At 45.9% G+C, this 16,173-nt stretch overlaps 1 protein-coding gene across 2 annotated transcripts in view; it reads right to left on the bottom strand.

Moving 5' to 3' along the window:
* The window catches only part of CCDC187 (coiled-coil domain containing 187), a 75,018-nt gene that overhangs the window by 54,622 nt on the left and 4,223 nt on the right, over nucleotides 1–16,173 (bottom strand). For both annotated transcript variants that reach the window (XM_075060476.1, XM_075060475.1), the window contains exons 4-11: nucleotides 15,951–16,044; nucleotides 13,667–13,736; nucleotides 12,233–12,858; nucleotides 10,090–10,209; nucleotides 7,899–7,997; nucleotides 2,727–2,855; nucleotides 1,356–2,095; nucleotides 876–970 (exon numbers count right to left, since the gene is read on the bottom strand). In XM_075060476.1, coding sequence (XP_074916577.1) covers nucleotides 876–970; nucleotides 1,356–2,095; nucleotides 2,727–2,855; nucleotides 7,899–7,997; nucleotides 10,090–10,209; nucleotides 12,233–12,858; nucleotides 13,667–13,736; nucleotides 15,951–16,044 — 1,973 coding nt within the window. The remainder of the gene's footprint in view (nucleotides 1–875; nucleotides 971–1,355; nucleotides 2,096–2,726; nucleotides 2,856–7,898; nucleotides 7,998–10,089; nucleotides 10,210–12,232; nucleotides 12,859–13,666; nucleotides 13,737–15,950; nucleotides 16,045–16,173) is intronic.

Here is a 16,173-nt window from a genome sequence, read left to right as displayed (position 1 = left end):
AACAGAAGTCAGGCAGATTTTTAGAGGAGATCAGACAAAGTGTCTGGACAAAGAGACCGGACAGAATAAGGCAGCTCATGAGACAGAAAGCGAGTGAGAGAGAGATTGATGCTTATAGATTAGAAAATTCTTGACAAATCCAGGACTGAAGGTGTAGAGTGAGGTGCTAACATCTAGGACAGAGCTTCAGAGGCTTGTCTAGTAAATGCTGCAGAATTAAAGTCTTTAATAATATGAAGCATAAAACCAGGCTGAAATATTGGCCTATACCTAGTCTGCAGGAGATTCTCATGCTGTGTTTATAACCCAGTCACTGGTTATTTGAACCAACCCACGCACTGGGCAAAGTACCATCATGGTGACACTGGGTTTGGTTTTTTTCTACAAAACTCTAATTTGAAATGAAATATTCTTATAACAGAGATTGAGACCAAACCTACCAGCAAAACAAATTACATTGGGGCTTTTCTGGGGAAGATCTCCCAATGCTTTACAAGCAATAATTAGTCAGGCCTCACGACATCCCTGTGAAGTAGCACTATCATCCTTTGACAGGCTGGTAAACTGAGGCACGGAGATTAGGCCATTCTCTCCCACAGACACATTAAGTTAGTTTCAGATCATGAAACCCAGGACTCCTGACTCCCAGTGTCCTACTTCAACCACTGCACTTGCACTAGTATGTGATGAGGCAGATTTTAATATGGGAACTGACAGCACCTGGTACATCAGCCTCAAAGTCCTTTCTTGTTGCCGAGTAACCAGTGACCTTATTCATTATAGTTTAAAACAGACCTCTTATGACAAATCTCCAGGACATGCTAGAGAAAGGGCTTAAGAGCTGCACTTTTGTATCTTGATGACTCATTTAATACCTGCTTCCCTGCTCCTCACTTCTCAATAAAGCACATGATGTTTTATGCACCCACTCCATAAAATTCCTTTCCAGGCTCCTTTTCATTGTCTGTTCCTGAAAGGAAAGAATAACAATTAATGTAATTGCTAAATAACTATGGAACAATAAAATACTGCTTGGTCTTCACCCCGTCTAATAGCTGGCCTACATAATCAGATAAGAGTCTACTGCAGAGGGCAAGTAATTAAGCTACTCTTTCAGCTCAAGTACAGTAGTGGAAGCTTATGCTTTTGCATCTAAAGATCAAGGGCTCGAACACCATCGATAACGCATGCAGCGATCATCGTCATTAGAACTTGAATTCCTATATTTGCCCAGATATGACTCAGTTTATATAAACACTTAAAATTGCTTCCAAACACAGTACTGCGGATCAGGATTTCATTTTTTTTTCACTCTATCACCACCCTTGTTCATTGATCTTCTTTCATGTACTTACTTGGGCAAGTTTATACTGAGAACCTTGTGTTGCAGGAACAGATCCCCTGTTTAAAGCTTGTGCCACCCCAGAACATGATTTCTTTGCAAAAGCTTCCTTCTGTTTCCTGTATAACTCTTGTAATCTCTGAGCTCTTGTTTCTCTGGCCTGCTTTAAAGACTTTTTCTCTTCTAGGTTTTTCTTCTTTCTTTCCTCAACCTTTCTGTGCATAAATTCATGCACTTCTTCTGGGCTGTAGGCGTGGGCTTTCCCTACGTTTACCCTCTTCTTAATACTTTCCTTCTCAGACACTTTCTGTCCTGGGCTGTTTGAGCCCTTACTTCTTGGAAGAGATGCACTTTTTCCTCTGTGGCAATTTCTTGGCTTTATTCCAGCTTTCATGAACAAGGATCTGGTCTTGTCTCTGCTGTAATCCGAGCAAGTGATGCTGCTGATTTCAGTTGAAGGAGGATTGGTTTCTGGATATGGCTCTGAATCTTCTGCCTTTCCTGTTGTGGTATCTTTCTGCGGCTTTGTCCTTCTGTATTCCTCACAAGATTGGTTTTGCAAATGTAGATCCCGTAGTATTTGCTTTGCATCTCTGGTCAGTGCATTGCTAGCAATTTCAATGGAACTGCCGGGTGTAGTCTGACTGCTTTTATGAGGAGAGCTGTTCACCATGTGATCACCTCCACCAGGAACACCATTTTCTCTAGAGCTTTGTTCCATTTGTGGGGTTGCTACAAAATCTTTACCAGATTCTGCAAAAACATTTTAAAGCAACAGTTAGTTTATTACTTTGGGATGTATCTTTTTCTGTATCAAACATGTCAGTCACAAAGCATACTTTTTGCTAACAGTCTGTCTACATTTGCATTTATAACTCTGGCTTTGCTGGGGCTTGTTACTTAGCAGTAAAACCTCAGCACAGGTTGAAAATCGCTGTAGGATAGGGCTCTTTTTGACATTGCAGTGCTCAGCTATATGAATGATCTGTGGATTATGGACCTTCCACGTAAAAACAATTTAATACGCAAGAGCAGTTGCAGACACCTTATCAAAAGGCGCTTTAGATAAGAACTCCATCTAAGGTCTTGGGTCAAACACAATGACACCATCAACTGGCCACATCTCCACAACCACTGTGGAGTCATTGTGCCAGCTAACTACCAACAGGTGATATTGTAACTGTTCCATGGGGTTGTTTAGTGGAACGCTGGGGAGTTGTAACCATTTTTTAACCTCAGACACTCATAATGACCTTGAAGAAACAATTTTGTTTCATCTAGTTTCTAAAGGGGTGTTCAGCCACTATTTTTTTTTCTTTAGCAAAATTAAAGACCAGGATCTCTCCCCTTCTCCTTACAACCCAGAAGTTACAGGTAACTTTACCAGAGTCATTTTTAGGGTTCTGCTCTTCAGATGTGCTCCCCAGCTTTGTAAATTTAGGAGGTGGACCAAGCAACTTTTTCACCAGCTTCTGACCTTCTCGCCATGCAGAAGCACCAATCAGTTTGGATCCTGGAAAACAAAATACAGATGTGGGTTTTCTTCCTTTAAAAAAAAAGGGGGAAGGGCACTTGAAACTGACTTATGAGAAAGTTAAAGGGATCACACTGGGGATGCTGGTGTGTGTGGGCAGGGGGCAGCGGGGGGAGGGGGAGGATAACAGGTTCCAGTTAGAGCTAGTCAAAATTTTTCATCAACATTTTGAAGTTCATCAGGCTATAAAAAAATGTAAGGCCTCTCAAATTTTAGACCTACACTCTCTATTAGGGTCCATTTCCAGTTGGCCTAGTGCCATCTTGTGAAGCCTGCAGGCATAAGAGAAGTGGGCTAGAGAGAGACCTGTGGACTGACAGAGTTAAGCTGTTCTCCAGATACAAGACTGAATCCTATTTTTTTCATCATGTTCCTGTGACTGTTAAAACATTTTGCTGAAACCTGAGACTCCCTGAATTCTTGAGGATACTAGATAAGGAAAAGCTTGTGAGTTCCCCAAGCCATATCTATTGACAGGTGCAGCAGGGGCTTGGACACAATGGGCTATAGAAGGTGTTGGGGAGGTTAACAGTGTTGCCACTTGTCCTGGCTTTCCCTAAGTCAGTGCTTTGTTGGGGGGCAGCTGTCTGGGGAAATTTGTAAGGGTGCTCAGTAGATGCTTCCAGCTGTCTAGTTGTAAGTTCTTAAGATCATCCCAGATGCCCCATTTTTTGTACCTCAGAGGTGGGAACCGTAGGTGTTTTAATGGGAACATAATTTTATTTTTGATTATTTCAACCTCACTAGAGTAAACTAATTTATTTTTAAACAGGTAGGGATCAGCAGGATACAGTACAGAAGAATCAATGAGCCATACAGCATGAGAGGCTGTGTATAATGCAAAAATAAATGATACAGCATGAGGCACAAATGAATAATTCTTCCTTAATATGTGGTGTCACATAATATATAACATTTATCAAAGTTTTACTTCATAATTTCAGATTATATTCACGGGATGCCAATACTCCCACTGGCATAATTATGTATTTATACCAAACACCTCATCAGCAGAGTGTGAAGTTGGCTAAACAGACACATTTTTTCCACATGCCAAAACTCCCTGAAGTTTTCCATGGACAAAGATTTTTAACATTATGAAGAGGTTTGAAAGGGACAATTCTGTTAAGGTGAAATAGACACTGGGCCAGATTTACAAAGGCAACTAGAGATGCAGATAGGTGCCAAGTTGCAAAAAGCTAAAGCATCCATGGATCCATGTGTGCTTTGAGCTGGGATGTGATTCCCGGCTGGAGAAGAACTGCTCCCACCCGCTCTGATCGAGCTAGCATATTAAAAGTAGAGGGTAGCTGCAATGGAGCAAGCGGGGAGAGAGGCTAGCTACTTTGGGTACATTTGACACCAGAGGCATGTACTTGGGGCGGCTAGCCCCTCATGCTGCCGCAGCTGCAGTAAGTATTTCTCCTCAAGCTGGGAATCACATCCCTGCCCCATGTGTAGACATTCCCTAAGGGAGTTAGGATCTAACTCCCACTAGCTTTCAGTGGGAGGCAGGAGGAGCCTAGCTGCCTTTATAAATTCCACTAAATAAATCTGTCCCGTTATTAAAGCGACCTTTTGGGAGATTGGCTGGTTAAGGGTTTATACTAGCATATTCAGCTATCCTGTTCAAATGTCAACTGCAAGATACTGGGCCAGCATAACTGGGCACAGCTCTATTGATTTCAATGGAGTTACGCCCATCTACAGCAGCTGAACTTCTGGCCCTGTATCTGCAACATACACACTGCAATCACTAGTGCCATTCTGCGGCATTGGGTTCACCACTGACTCCTGGGCTCATCTTTGCTAGACAATTAGGTCATGTGAGAAAACAAATCTGCTTAACTAACATGACATTCAGCACAGTGTTGCAGTCCATGGAGCTAGGGAGACAGGAAGAGCACCACCCACGGAATGACTGACATCACTTCATGCAGCACCCTGCAGTTACTCTGGACGGCTCCAATCCAGTTACTGACCTGACCACCCAAAGTGGTACCTGCAAACTCTAGCAACAGCCAGGGGGTTGAGACTCATCGATAATTTGAATGAATCAACTTTCTGGCCTATTTCTCTGTATAGTTTAGCCATAGTAGAAATGCAGGTGGTGGTTGTTACTATGCAGTTTTAGAACTTAAATATCTGTTAGAGTTTCTCTAAATGCAACAGACAAAAACTGAAAAGGGCTCTAAGCACTTTTCCCTCCCCCAGCGCTGTCTAATTTCAATTAAATCTTTATTTTGTTTAATCAGCACAATTTTTAATAACTACAAAAACTTGTGTCAAAATTTGAGAACAGATTGAATCCCCGATGAACATGCCTGCCCAGAAGGAAACCATCTTAATTTAAATATTCTGCAATATTTTTTTTGCTTTCTATGAACAGATGAATATTTTATAGCAGTTGCGACTTAACTTTTTGTTAACTACAGCAAATTTATAATTCATCAAATTCCCAAGTACTTTGCCTCTGACCCCTGACCCCTCATTCATCTCTTCTTAGCCCTGCCCTGGCTTCTTCACTGACAGAAACTAATGGCCAATAAAGACATCCTGACACTGGCAGTTACATTGATGAATGTTTCATATAGGATGGTCTTATTATGACCCAGTCTCTGAGGAAGATCAAGCCATTTTTCAAGCAATCCATTAAAACAAAAAACCGAGGGAGAAGAAAATTATTTTATATTTCATGCATTTTAAATAGCACTTTGGTAACAGAATGCACTATGCTGCTACATTCATAACCTCATCTGCATAGCATTAGATGGGAGATCCTTTTGCTTTTTTTTTCTGAAGTCACATACTTTATACTCTTGATGGTGTTCAATACCTCTGCTTTAAATAATCTGCACATCCAGTACCCCTTGCTTGTTTCCTACAAACTTTCATAGAATCCTAGAACTGTCAGGCTGGAAGAGACTTCCAGAAGTCATCAATTCCAGCCCCCTGAACTGTGGCAGGACCAAGTAAACCTAAACCATCCCAGACAGGGCTTTGTCCAGCTTCTTTTTAATGCTTGCAATGATGGGGAGTCCCTTGGAAACTTATTTCAGAGCTTAACTGTCCTTATAGTTCTAGCTAACCTAAATCTCCTTTGCTGCAGATTGAACCCATTGTTTCTTGTCCTGCCCTCTGTAGACATGGAGAACAATTGACCACTGTCCTCTTTATAATATATATAATACTGGGAAGACTATTATCAGGTTGCCCCTCAGTCTTCTTTTCTCAAGACTTAAACATGCCAGTTTTGTCAACCTTTCCTCATAGGTTTCCTCACAGGTCAGGTTTTCTAAAGCTTTTATCATTTTTGCTGCTTTCCTCTGGACTCTTTCCCATTTCTTCCCATTCTTCCTAAATTGTCATGCCCAGAACTGGACACAAAACTTCAGCTGGGGCTTCACCAGTGCTGAGTAGAGCGGGACAGTTACTTCCCGTGTCTTACATACAACACTCCTGTGATTACACCCCAGCACGCTATTTGCCTTTTTTTTTGCAGCTGCATCACACTGATGACTCATACTCAGTTTGTGGTTCACTATCACCCCCAGATCCTTTTCAGCAGTACTACAATCAAGTACTACGAGTTTGAATGAAGCTGTTTCCAAACCAAAAGGGAGGCATTAAATGGGCAAAGTGGCTTGATCTCAACAATAAAATGTTGTACTTAGAAATAGCGATGAGGAGAGAGTGTGGTGTGGTTATTAAGACTCCCACTTCTAACACTGACTTGCAGCAAGACAGTGGATAAATCATCCACTTTCTCTGTACTTCGGTGTCCCAGCTTGTAAAATAGGGGTAATGGGCCTTTGCACTTCTACAGCACCTTTGATTTAAGGACACCAAACACTTAACAAGCCCTAATAAAGTAAGACTCACAAATCCCTTTGGATGCAAAGTATTACTAAAAATGGCAAGGATTGTCCTATGGCCAGGACTGTCAATGGAGCATAAGAAAATGTAGTGCTCAGCCTCCCCAGGTGCTTTTGGAAAGCCCAGCCTACATTTATTGTCGTCATAATACTTTGAAAGTCTATAGCAGCTTGTGCATAAGTGTCTCAAAGCATGTTGCAGTTAAACCTCTAAATACCCTTGTGAGGGTGTCCATACTGCAACTGTGCCACACTAGCACCAGAATGCAGATGTTTCCTACGTCGACAGAAGGGGATCTTTCCGCTGCTATAGTTGATCAATCATTCCGAGGCAGTAGCTAGGTCAACCGAAGAATTCTTCCATAGACCTACCCACATTTATACTGGGGGTTAGGTCAACCTAACTACGGGGCTCTGGGTGTGACATTTTTCACAGCTCTGAGCACCGTAGATAGGTCAATCTAATTTTGAAGTGTATACCAGGCCTGACAGAATGTCACGCCTCACTTAAATACAGCCGCTTCTGGGTTGCAGCAGGACAGCTGTTTTAACAGTGTGGCAACACAACAGTTTAGAAGAGAAAATAACTCACACCATACCCCACTGAAACCAGAGAAGGACTCTTGGGTAAGCAGAATGGAGTCGTGTGTGTCATAATTTGGCCATGGGTGTAACAAATATCCCTGCAAATCCTCGCATGGGATTTCAAAAGGCTGGAACTTCTCCTAATATTTTACTTCTCAGCCCAAAGATGGCACCTCAGTAGCACAGTCCTGAGTCCAGTCTATCTGCTAGACCACACGGCTTTCCTATCAACGGACCACTGAAGCTGAGACTTCTGCTTTTCTGCCAATTTATTTTATTGCTGTTATCTCATCCTCCCCCCATCAAATTTTCACCCCTGCCCTTAGATAACTGTTTTGGCCACCAGTTTTGTTTTGTCACTGCCTTTGTTACTTGTCTACAGAGTGCCTTGGCCAATGGACCATGATCTTTGACTGTGCTTCCCAGGAGTTCATGTGTATAAAGTACAATATAAATAAACAACATGAGGTATTGCAAGCTGGACATTTTCTTAAGCACCTTTGTCCATCTCCCCCCTTTTAATCCCTGTCATTGTGTCAGTTCAAATAATTTTCCTCTTTACCTTTCTCTTTCAGTGTTTTCTCAGGGACAGGAGACTTGGATGAACTCTGTTCTTGCTTGGGCCTTTGACTTCTGCTTGTCATGCATCTGTCTCTTTGGTCTCGACCCATCGGAAAAGACAGAAAAGACTGAGCTTAGAAATGCAATCAAATTGCAAACATGACCCCTTTTGCTGATATACCAAACACTGTGAAATTAGCATAGATAGGCTTTAGACAGTCAAATTAGTGGCAGGTTTCCACAAGCTATCTTTTCATTGCCAGCTGCATTCCTAAGGTTGTAACGATAACTAGCTGCCTTTCACTCTTTTATTGTGCCATGCTTTGTAGAAGAATGGTTCAGAATTAATGTACCAAGTTGCAATGTTGAAAGCAAGATGGAGCCCGAACCAATTCACCCTGAAGAAAAAAGGAGTCTGTCCACTGATCCCTCCCAGGCATTTTTTTAGCATCACTTCACTTTCATCCTTCCTATTCTTGAGGCCATCCTGCCTTTGGGCAAGGAGTAAGGACCAGCCCTTTTGAACTTATTCATGACCATCTTTAATTGGCTGGAGAGGCCTCCTGAGTGGTGAAAGCACCCCTTGCTTCTGAGCATGCTGCCAGACCAGAGGACAAAAGAAAGACCTCTGATCTAAACCTATGTCTTGTGCGTAGCCCTGGGTCCATGCTATGGCTTTGTGGCAGTGCAGGGACCCAGTCGCTCACTGCCATTTTCCATGAATCTGTTTTCATAAAATTCTAAAGATGGAACTAAGGTCACCCTGGCTGTGGCTGGGTCCTCTGCCCCCAAGATTTCTTTTGCTTTATCTATCTATCTAAGGTACTTATATGATCCCTGTGATGGGGCTTAACCCCTTAGCCTGCAAGGCTAGTGAATACACCCAATTAGTCATGCTCTGCACCTGGGGAGGTGAGTAGCTAATTGGCTGCAAGGCAGAGCTAAGCCACAGTAAGTAGACTAAAGGAGCTCAGTTGAGAGGGGAGAGACTGCACAGGAGACTGGTTTCTCTGGCTGCAAGGAGCCCAGGCCTAGGGGACAGAGATAGATAATGGAAGCAGTGCACTACAGGGGCAGGGTAGGCTCCTGCCAGGAAAGCCCTGAGATGCAGGTTTTGCAAGTACAAGGAGAGGACTTCAGTAGCTCAAGGGGGCAGAAGAATTATCCCGATTCATTTGGACTTGTTTGGGAGACCCCAGATGGGGTTTGAGCTTTGTAACTTGGTCACCGGGCTGCGCCATAGAAGACCTGGAGTCAGGACCGGCGCTAAGGTTTCTGGCGCCCTAGGCGCCGGGACATTTCGCCGCCCTGCGCGCGGGTCTCGCGGCTCCGGCGGAGCGTGGCAGGTCCACCGGAGCCGTGGCTCCCTGACCCCGGGGGGGGGGGACCCCTGGGCTGCCGGACTGAGAGGGCGGCTCGCTGACCCCGGGGGGGGCGGGGGACACCCAGGGCTGCTGGGCTGCAGCGGCGGCGCACTGACCTCAGGGGCGCGCTGACCGGCGGCGCCCTGAGCCGGGGGGCACCCTGGGCTGCGGGCTGCAGGCAGCTGCTGCCGCCGGCAGCTCAGCCCCTCCAGCAGCAGCGGCTGCAACCATTTAAAAAATTTTTCGGGGGCGCCACTTTTTGGCACTCCCAAATCTTGGCGCCCTAGGCAACCTCCTAGTTGGCCTAAATGGTTGCACCAGCCCTGCCTGGAGTTAAAGGCAGGCGGGAAACATGGAAGATAGCAGCAATGCCCCACACTGCTGCAAGAGGGTGCTCCAAGGAGGAGCACGTGCAACCACAACCCCCATGACTAGAGTGAGCATCTCACGGTGCTCTATGTATTTATCCTCGCAACACCCCTGTGAGGTAGGGCAGTGCTATTGTCCGTTGTACAGATGGGAAACTGAGGCACAGAGCGACTACATCACACAGGAATCTCTGATAGAGCAGAGAATTGAGCCCACATCATCTGAGTTCCAGGCTGGCACCCAAACCACTGCCCCATCCTTCCTCTCTTCTTCAGCTGCTCTAATTTTAAATGACCCAAGTAAGGAGGATTCCACCCGTTTCTTTGGGAAGAGTATTACCTCTGACTAGTGGAAAGATTCTTTGCATATTCAGCCCAAATTTTCATTTGCAAAATTGATATCTCATGTATGCAAAATCCCTTTTAGCAAACAGTCCGTTGTGCTATTAGCAGCACTAACCTGGACTCGTGTTTTTATGATCCCCACTTTGTCTGGTGGTGGCCACTTCTTCAGATTCTGATATTCCAGTCTCCTCATCCGCAGAAGAATGAGCAATCTTCAGTTTTACAGCACTAAAACCTAAACAAATGGAGAATTAAAAACAGTCACTCTACAGTGAGACACACAAGGGCTGTTGGCCAATAACGATGTGTTCATGTAGTTAAAAGTAGACGCATGCTTATCAAAACCAATTCCAGCTCATATCTGACCTGGTCCTGGGGTGGCAACGTGGTTTCATGACTTAGTTTCAATCTCGCTTGGTCTTGTCAACAAGTGATTAAACTGTGTTTTAAACTTTATCAGTCTGGACTGGTTTAAATTCTGTTTAATGCAGGCTCGGTAAAGATCCTGGGTTTGGCCCCTGTGTAGATTAGGTTCCCAACAGAGGGGGCAATTGGTGTCAGTTGCAGGGCTTGGTTTTTGTGATGCTAATACTTGTCTACAGATAACTGGACTGAGACCCAGCACTTCACTTCATGCTGGCCACTGAACAGCACCACAATGTAAACAGCTATTTCTGGGAAAAGCTCTCTGGGAACACCAGTGACTGCCAGTGGGGCTGGGGCTCTAAATCCTATGAGAGTGCACAGGGATAATTGACCAAACTGAATTAATTGTTGGGTTGGATTAGCAATGGGAAAGCATTATTAGTGTATGAATAAGACTGGTTGACATGCTTAGTTTTTCAGCCTGGCTTCTATATACTGATGCAACCTCAATATTCCCCATCACCTGAAACAGCAGCCAGGCTGGCAGGCTAATCTAAACACACAAGCATCCTTGCTGCTGAGTCTGGGCCATCATTCACTTGCAGAAACCTGACATCTTAAATCACTCCAAAGCAGAGTGACAATTAACAGTGTACAATCCTCTAAGGCCAAGTTAGGCTCCCTTGTCCCAGCTTTGCTGCTAAAATTTGCTTTCAGAACCATTCTAGTTCTGCTGAACAAGCTGTTACATCCTCTATGGTGCATTCTGAACCGCACAGCTTCTGTTTTAACTCCTCTGTGATGCCCCCTCCACGCTGCTGTACTGCCAATTCTCACGCACGGCAGGAGTCTCTTTCCATGTGTATCTGACAAAGATTGATATCATTCACAGGGAAGGCAGAGTGGATCCTCCATGCTGACAAATCAAAAGAACAATAAAATGGACTGATCCTTCCTCTATTATTTCTTAGTAACACCTAGCTCACATCTAGCACTCATCATCCACAGATCTTAAAGTACTTCACACAGGAAGGCAGTATCATTATTCCCATTTTACAGACAGGGAAACTGAGGAGCAGAGAAATGACTTCTTCCAGGTCACCCAGCAAAGCAGTCACCCAGGAATAGAATCCAGGTCTTCTGAGTCCCTTTCCAGTGCTCTATCCACCAGGCCACCCAAAAGAGGCAACTACCTAAGCAAGTTCTCTTATGTCTACCTGCAAGCAAAGCTGTGAAACCCAAGGGCCAATGAGTCAGTGGTGGCCCTCCACTGCGTGAAGCTGGTGGAAGGACGATTCTGTTTTTGTGGGGGGAAAGAAGGAAACATTTTTGTGGCAGGTTCTTGATTTAAGTCCTGACTACTCAAAGCTACATAGAGTCTTGGGCATGTTGGAAAGTAAAGCTCGCAGGTGGATTAATGGGCAGGTGGCCGTTTCAGATGGCGGGGTGGGGGAGGAAGGTATATAAAATGGAGTACATGAAGGTGTGATGTGGACAGGATGGGATGATGTGGAAGCCAGGGGGTTAATTATGCAGTCATCCTGAACATATGCAGATAACACTGATGTCATTGCTCCTGGGTCCATTTCTTGGATCCCTGTGCCTGTGAGGCCTGCAAACCTTCGTTACCAGGAATCCAAAAGCGCAAGGCTCAAAGGGAAAGAGAAAAAACAACTACAATATAAAACACCACCATGAATTGACCTTTTTGGTAACTATGCCCGTTCGAAAGCCTGGCATCCTGGGCCCCACCCCCATTCCCAGTGCCAGAAACAAGTGCTGGGAAGGGGGAAGCTTCTATTGCAGCAGGTGCTGGGCCTTGCAGGCTGCCGGCCAGCACAGCAAGGGCCTCTTCTCAGGCAGCACCCAGTAGGCACTAGACTGGCACTGACCTCTGTAAACTGGGGCTGGAGGAGCAAAGGCCACTTTGCGAACCTTCCTCTTCACGGGCTCTACGTGCAGCAGTTCCCTGGAGTAGCTGGCACTGGGCTGCTTCGCTTCCGGAGCCAGGCGTTGGTGTCGCTGCTTCTGCTCCTGAATTCTCTCTCTGAGTCGCTCTAGCTTGTTGTCGGGTGATCTCCTCAGTCCCTGCTGCTTCTGAGCACTGGGACTATTGCAGGGAAAAAGGGGGCGCATGGCGGACAGGACTGATGGGCACAGGGGAGTGTGGCTCCAGACTGCACAGGGGGCAGCTCGCTTGCTGTCCTCAGGGGAAGAGGTCAGATGCTGTGGAGAGCGAGGAGCTCCCTCCATCTGTCCTGTGGGGCTCTTCTTCTCTGTGTTTACCTGGTCACTAAAACTGCCCCTCCTCCCCAGTATGCTTAGAGTCTCTGGAGCAGACTGAGTGCCAGCTGCAGCTCTGCCGCCTTGGACGTCCATTCTGCCAGGGCTGCATGTTGAAGACGTTGGCTCCCTGCTGCAAGGCACATGCATCATTCTCGCTGACTCATTCCTCACAGCCTGGCTCTCAAAGGATCGGTTCTCTGGCCAAGCAGGAGAAACACTTGCACAATTTCCCCTGTTTAGAGAGAAGAAAAAGAGCCTGAATGCACCAAACTCTGGGGAACTGAATGTTCAAGCTGCTAATTACGTTTCTTACTTCAACACTAATTTGAGCTTCTATCACCCCCTCCAGTGGAGGACCTCAGAGTCTCACAATAATCCTCATTCATCCATATAACAGAGGGGGAAACTGAGGCACAGCAGATCAGGGACTTGCCCCAGATCACACAGCAAGTTTGTGGCAGAGCCAGCAATAGAATCCCAGAGGTCACTGCTGTGACCTCTTGGCAACACTCACTCACTTCATGGTGACAACAGAGAGAATACCCAGTCCACCTAACCCAGTGCACAAATCCCTACCGCTTGAGAAAAAGGGGAATTTCCTCATTAGCTATGAGCAGTGTTGGGTCTCCGACACACTGAACAGTTATGGCTCCTTCAGAAAAAGGCAGTAGTGCATATCTATCGCTAAGTTCAATACTTGCAAATCAAAGAAAGCAAGGAGCAGTGGGAGAATCTACCCTCCCCCCCCTCCCAAACGGCAGAGGAGGGTGGGATTATTATAAAGCAGAGTTACATGATTCAGGTAGGCTCGGGCACTAGTAAGTCTGCATGGTGGCTCAGCATACCACTGGCCTTGCTGGTGAGATTTCCTAGGGTGAAACAATTTAGTAGCTTTAAAAAAAAACAAAAAGCCTAAAGTTTTGAGCTTAAGAGACTTTTGCTCCTTACAGGTGTCTGCATCCAAGAGCCCGAAAGCACTTTCAAAATCTGTATTAATTAGCCACACCCAGCCCGAGAAGCAGATATTGGGTGTAACTTACCTGCAGGATAGACAGCTCTCCTCAGTCTTGATTTCAATTGAAACGGGTTCCTCTTGGCCTCTGTTACTGTCTATAGCATAACACAACCAAATCAATGGGAGTCTGAGGGTTTTCTTGAATTAATATTTAAGTTTGGCTGAACAGAGCACAACAAGCTTTAGTGGGAGCTCTGTCAAAACCAGATCTGACCCTTTAAACATACCAATACAGTTTCAACCGTGAGGAATAGACAGTAACAAATCCCTGGAATGGGTGCGTCTCGACTTGGCCCAGTCTTTGGTTCTGGACAGGGCTCTTTCTGGCTTTGCTCTTTGGTGTTTTGGCAAATAATGGGCTCAATATCTCCCCTGCACTGCTCAGAATGTTGTTGCAGTGTTGGTAGCATTTGGTGTGTGGGTGTTAACTCTTTCCAGGCTCAAAATGAAGGTGAAATGCTGAACCCCTGAGATAGATGGTGGGTGCGGTGGGGTGAGAGTGGGAAAGCGTGCATCACTGCTCATTGTTTGTACCATGATAGTGCTCAGGGACCCCATTCACAGACGAGAGCTTAACTGTGCCAGGCGCTGTACAAACATGAAACTAAAAGGGCTCCACAGAGCACATAGAGTCTCCTCCTTTTAAAGCTCCTGCGCCGTGGCACGGCAGCAGTATGCCCCTTACACACAGTGTGTAGCACTGGCAGCAATCAGAAGGAACAGCGTTGGCCACCCCGCTGCTTACCCCACTGCCCACTCAGGCTCCTGCCATCGTAACAGAGGGGCTGCAGGGCCAAATCTGAGTGTGCGCACTGGGCAGTGGGGTGGCTGGCGCTTCTGCTCCTAGCCACTGCTGTGAGGCAAGCTCCTGCTTCAGGGCTCCCCCTAGAGCCCTGCTGGGCCTTGCCCCACTTCCAGCAGCTTGTGTCCCCTCTGATGGAGGGGGAGTGACACAGCACCTGGGCAGGCCGAGCTCAAAGGCAGGATCTGAGCATGGGGCGGACTTGGAGGGTGAGGCCCTGGGGTCAGCGGCTGTACAGGGATTAATGATGCATATTATGGGAAAGATCTCTGGGGTCGCCTCTGCTGCTGCATGGCAGCTGGGCAGGGCTCTGGTCTAGGGTTCGGCAAAGGAGGGCAGCTAATACACCCCAAAGTGTTCCCCAGCCCCAAGCCACACAGGGCCTGAGAATTAGCTCATTGGAGTGTATGGAAAGGCACCAATTGTTTCACTGGGTTTTGATTCAGGAATATAATCTGTTGTTTGTAGGGAACCTTTGCACCCCTAGTTCACTCTCCTTACCCGTCCCTACTGAGCCTTTCCTTGGGGGCTTTCTCAGTCCTCTAGATCAGTGCAGAGGGGCCCCTGTGAAGCCCATTGACATCAGCAGGACTCTGTGTGGAGTAGGGTCTGCCCGTGTAGAGCCAAATGCAGAACCTGGGCCTTAGGAAGGAGGGCTGTCATTGTTTCAATGGAGCGTGCATCTTGCCCTCCATTGCTGTCACAGTGTGTTCAATGAACTTCTAGGCTTTCACGCTGCAGCCAGTGATGGAAAGTCTCAGAACCTTGGTGTTAGTTAAACCCCAGGACTGAATTTGAATCCTCATTTCCCCTGTCTAATGGTAACTCTTGCTGGAAAAGAAAGGAAATTTCTCTTCAAAAGCAGTCAGCAAGGCAAAGCATCCATTCTCTTGTAACAGATCGGCTCCATAAGCCTCTCTTGCTTTTCCCATTAACAAGGCAAGAGCCTAGGAATTCAGCTGTCACCTTGAGAATGGGGCAGTGCCCTGGTGCTTTGGGAAGAAATAGCATCCGTAAATACAGGAGAGTCATCAGCTTCAATGTTTTGCTGCCAGTAAACTCACAGTTGTGAATGTGAAAATAAAAACAAGAAACTGAGTTCTTGTCACTTGGTTTTCATCAGTGACCTGGTGAAACTCCCTGCTTCCTTCCTTAGCCTCTTTTGGCTTTAAAAGAATTATTTTAAAGACTATCTTTGCTGCAATAAAAGTGTGTATTGACACACAGATAAGCGTCCTGCTGTAAAATCCTAATGGAGACGAGTCAGGGGTAGTTTTTATCTCGATATCGCTGTCTGAGATTAACACCATACCGCCCGCCTGTGCCTTACCTCCATAGACTCCCTGCACTTTACATCCACTGGGATTTCACCTCCTTAGCTACAGCCCCCCTCCAATTAGTTCTTTCTCATTAAGAGAAGTGTAGCTTTCCCCTTTGTTTTCCCCTCCTGCTGCAGACAATCAGCCAATCAATCCCAGCATTGTTCCTCCAGTAAATCAGAACTCACCGGGGCTCCTTTCACATTGTAGCTTTTTCCTGGCTTTCTGAGCTTTGGCATAATTCCAGTCTTCATGGTCAAATTTGTTTTCAATCCTCTGTAACTGTAAAAAGGCAAATTTCCCTTTCAAAAGGGACATAGGCTGTATTTCTCTGGTAGCCTTTAGCTGGCAGATTTTGCTTCTCTGATTAATTTTTTCCTCCCAGCTACTCTGTGTGTAAAGACTGGCATG

Source organism: Chelonoidis abingdonii, chromosome 24, assembly GCF_003597395.2.
Source record: "Chelonoidis abingdonii isolate Lonesome George chromosome 24, CheloAbing_2.0, whole genome shotgun sequence".
Classification (NCBI taxonomy): Eukaryota; Metazoa; Chordata; order Testudines; family Testudinidae; genus Chelonoidis; species Chelonoidis abingdonii.
This window is presented reverse-complemented; position numbering and strand designations above follow the sequence as displayed.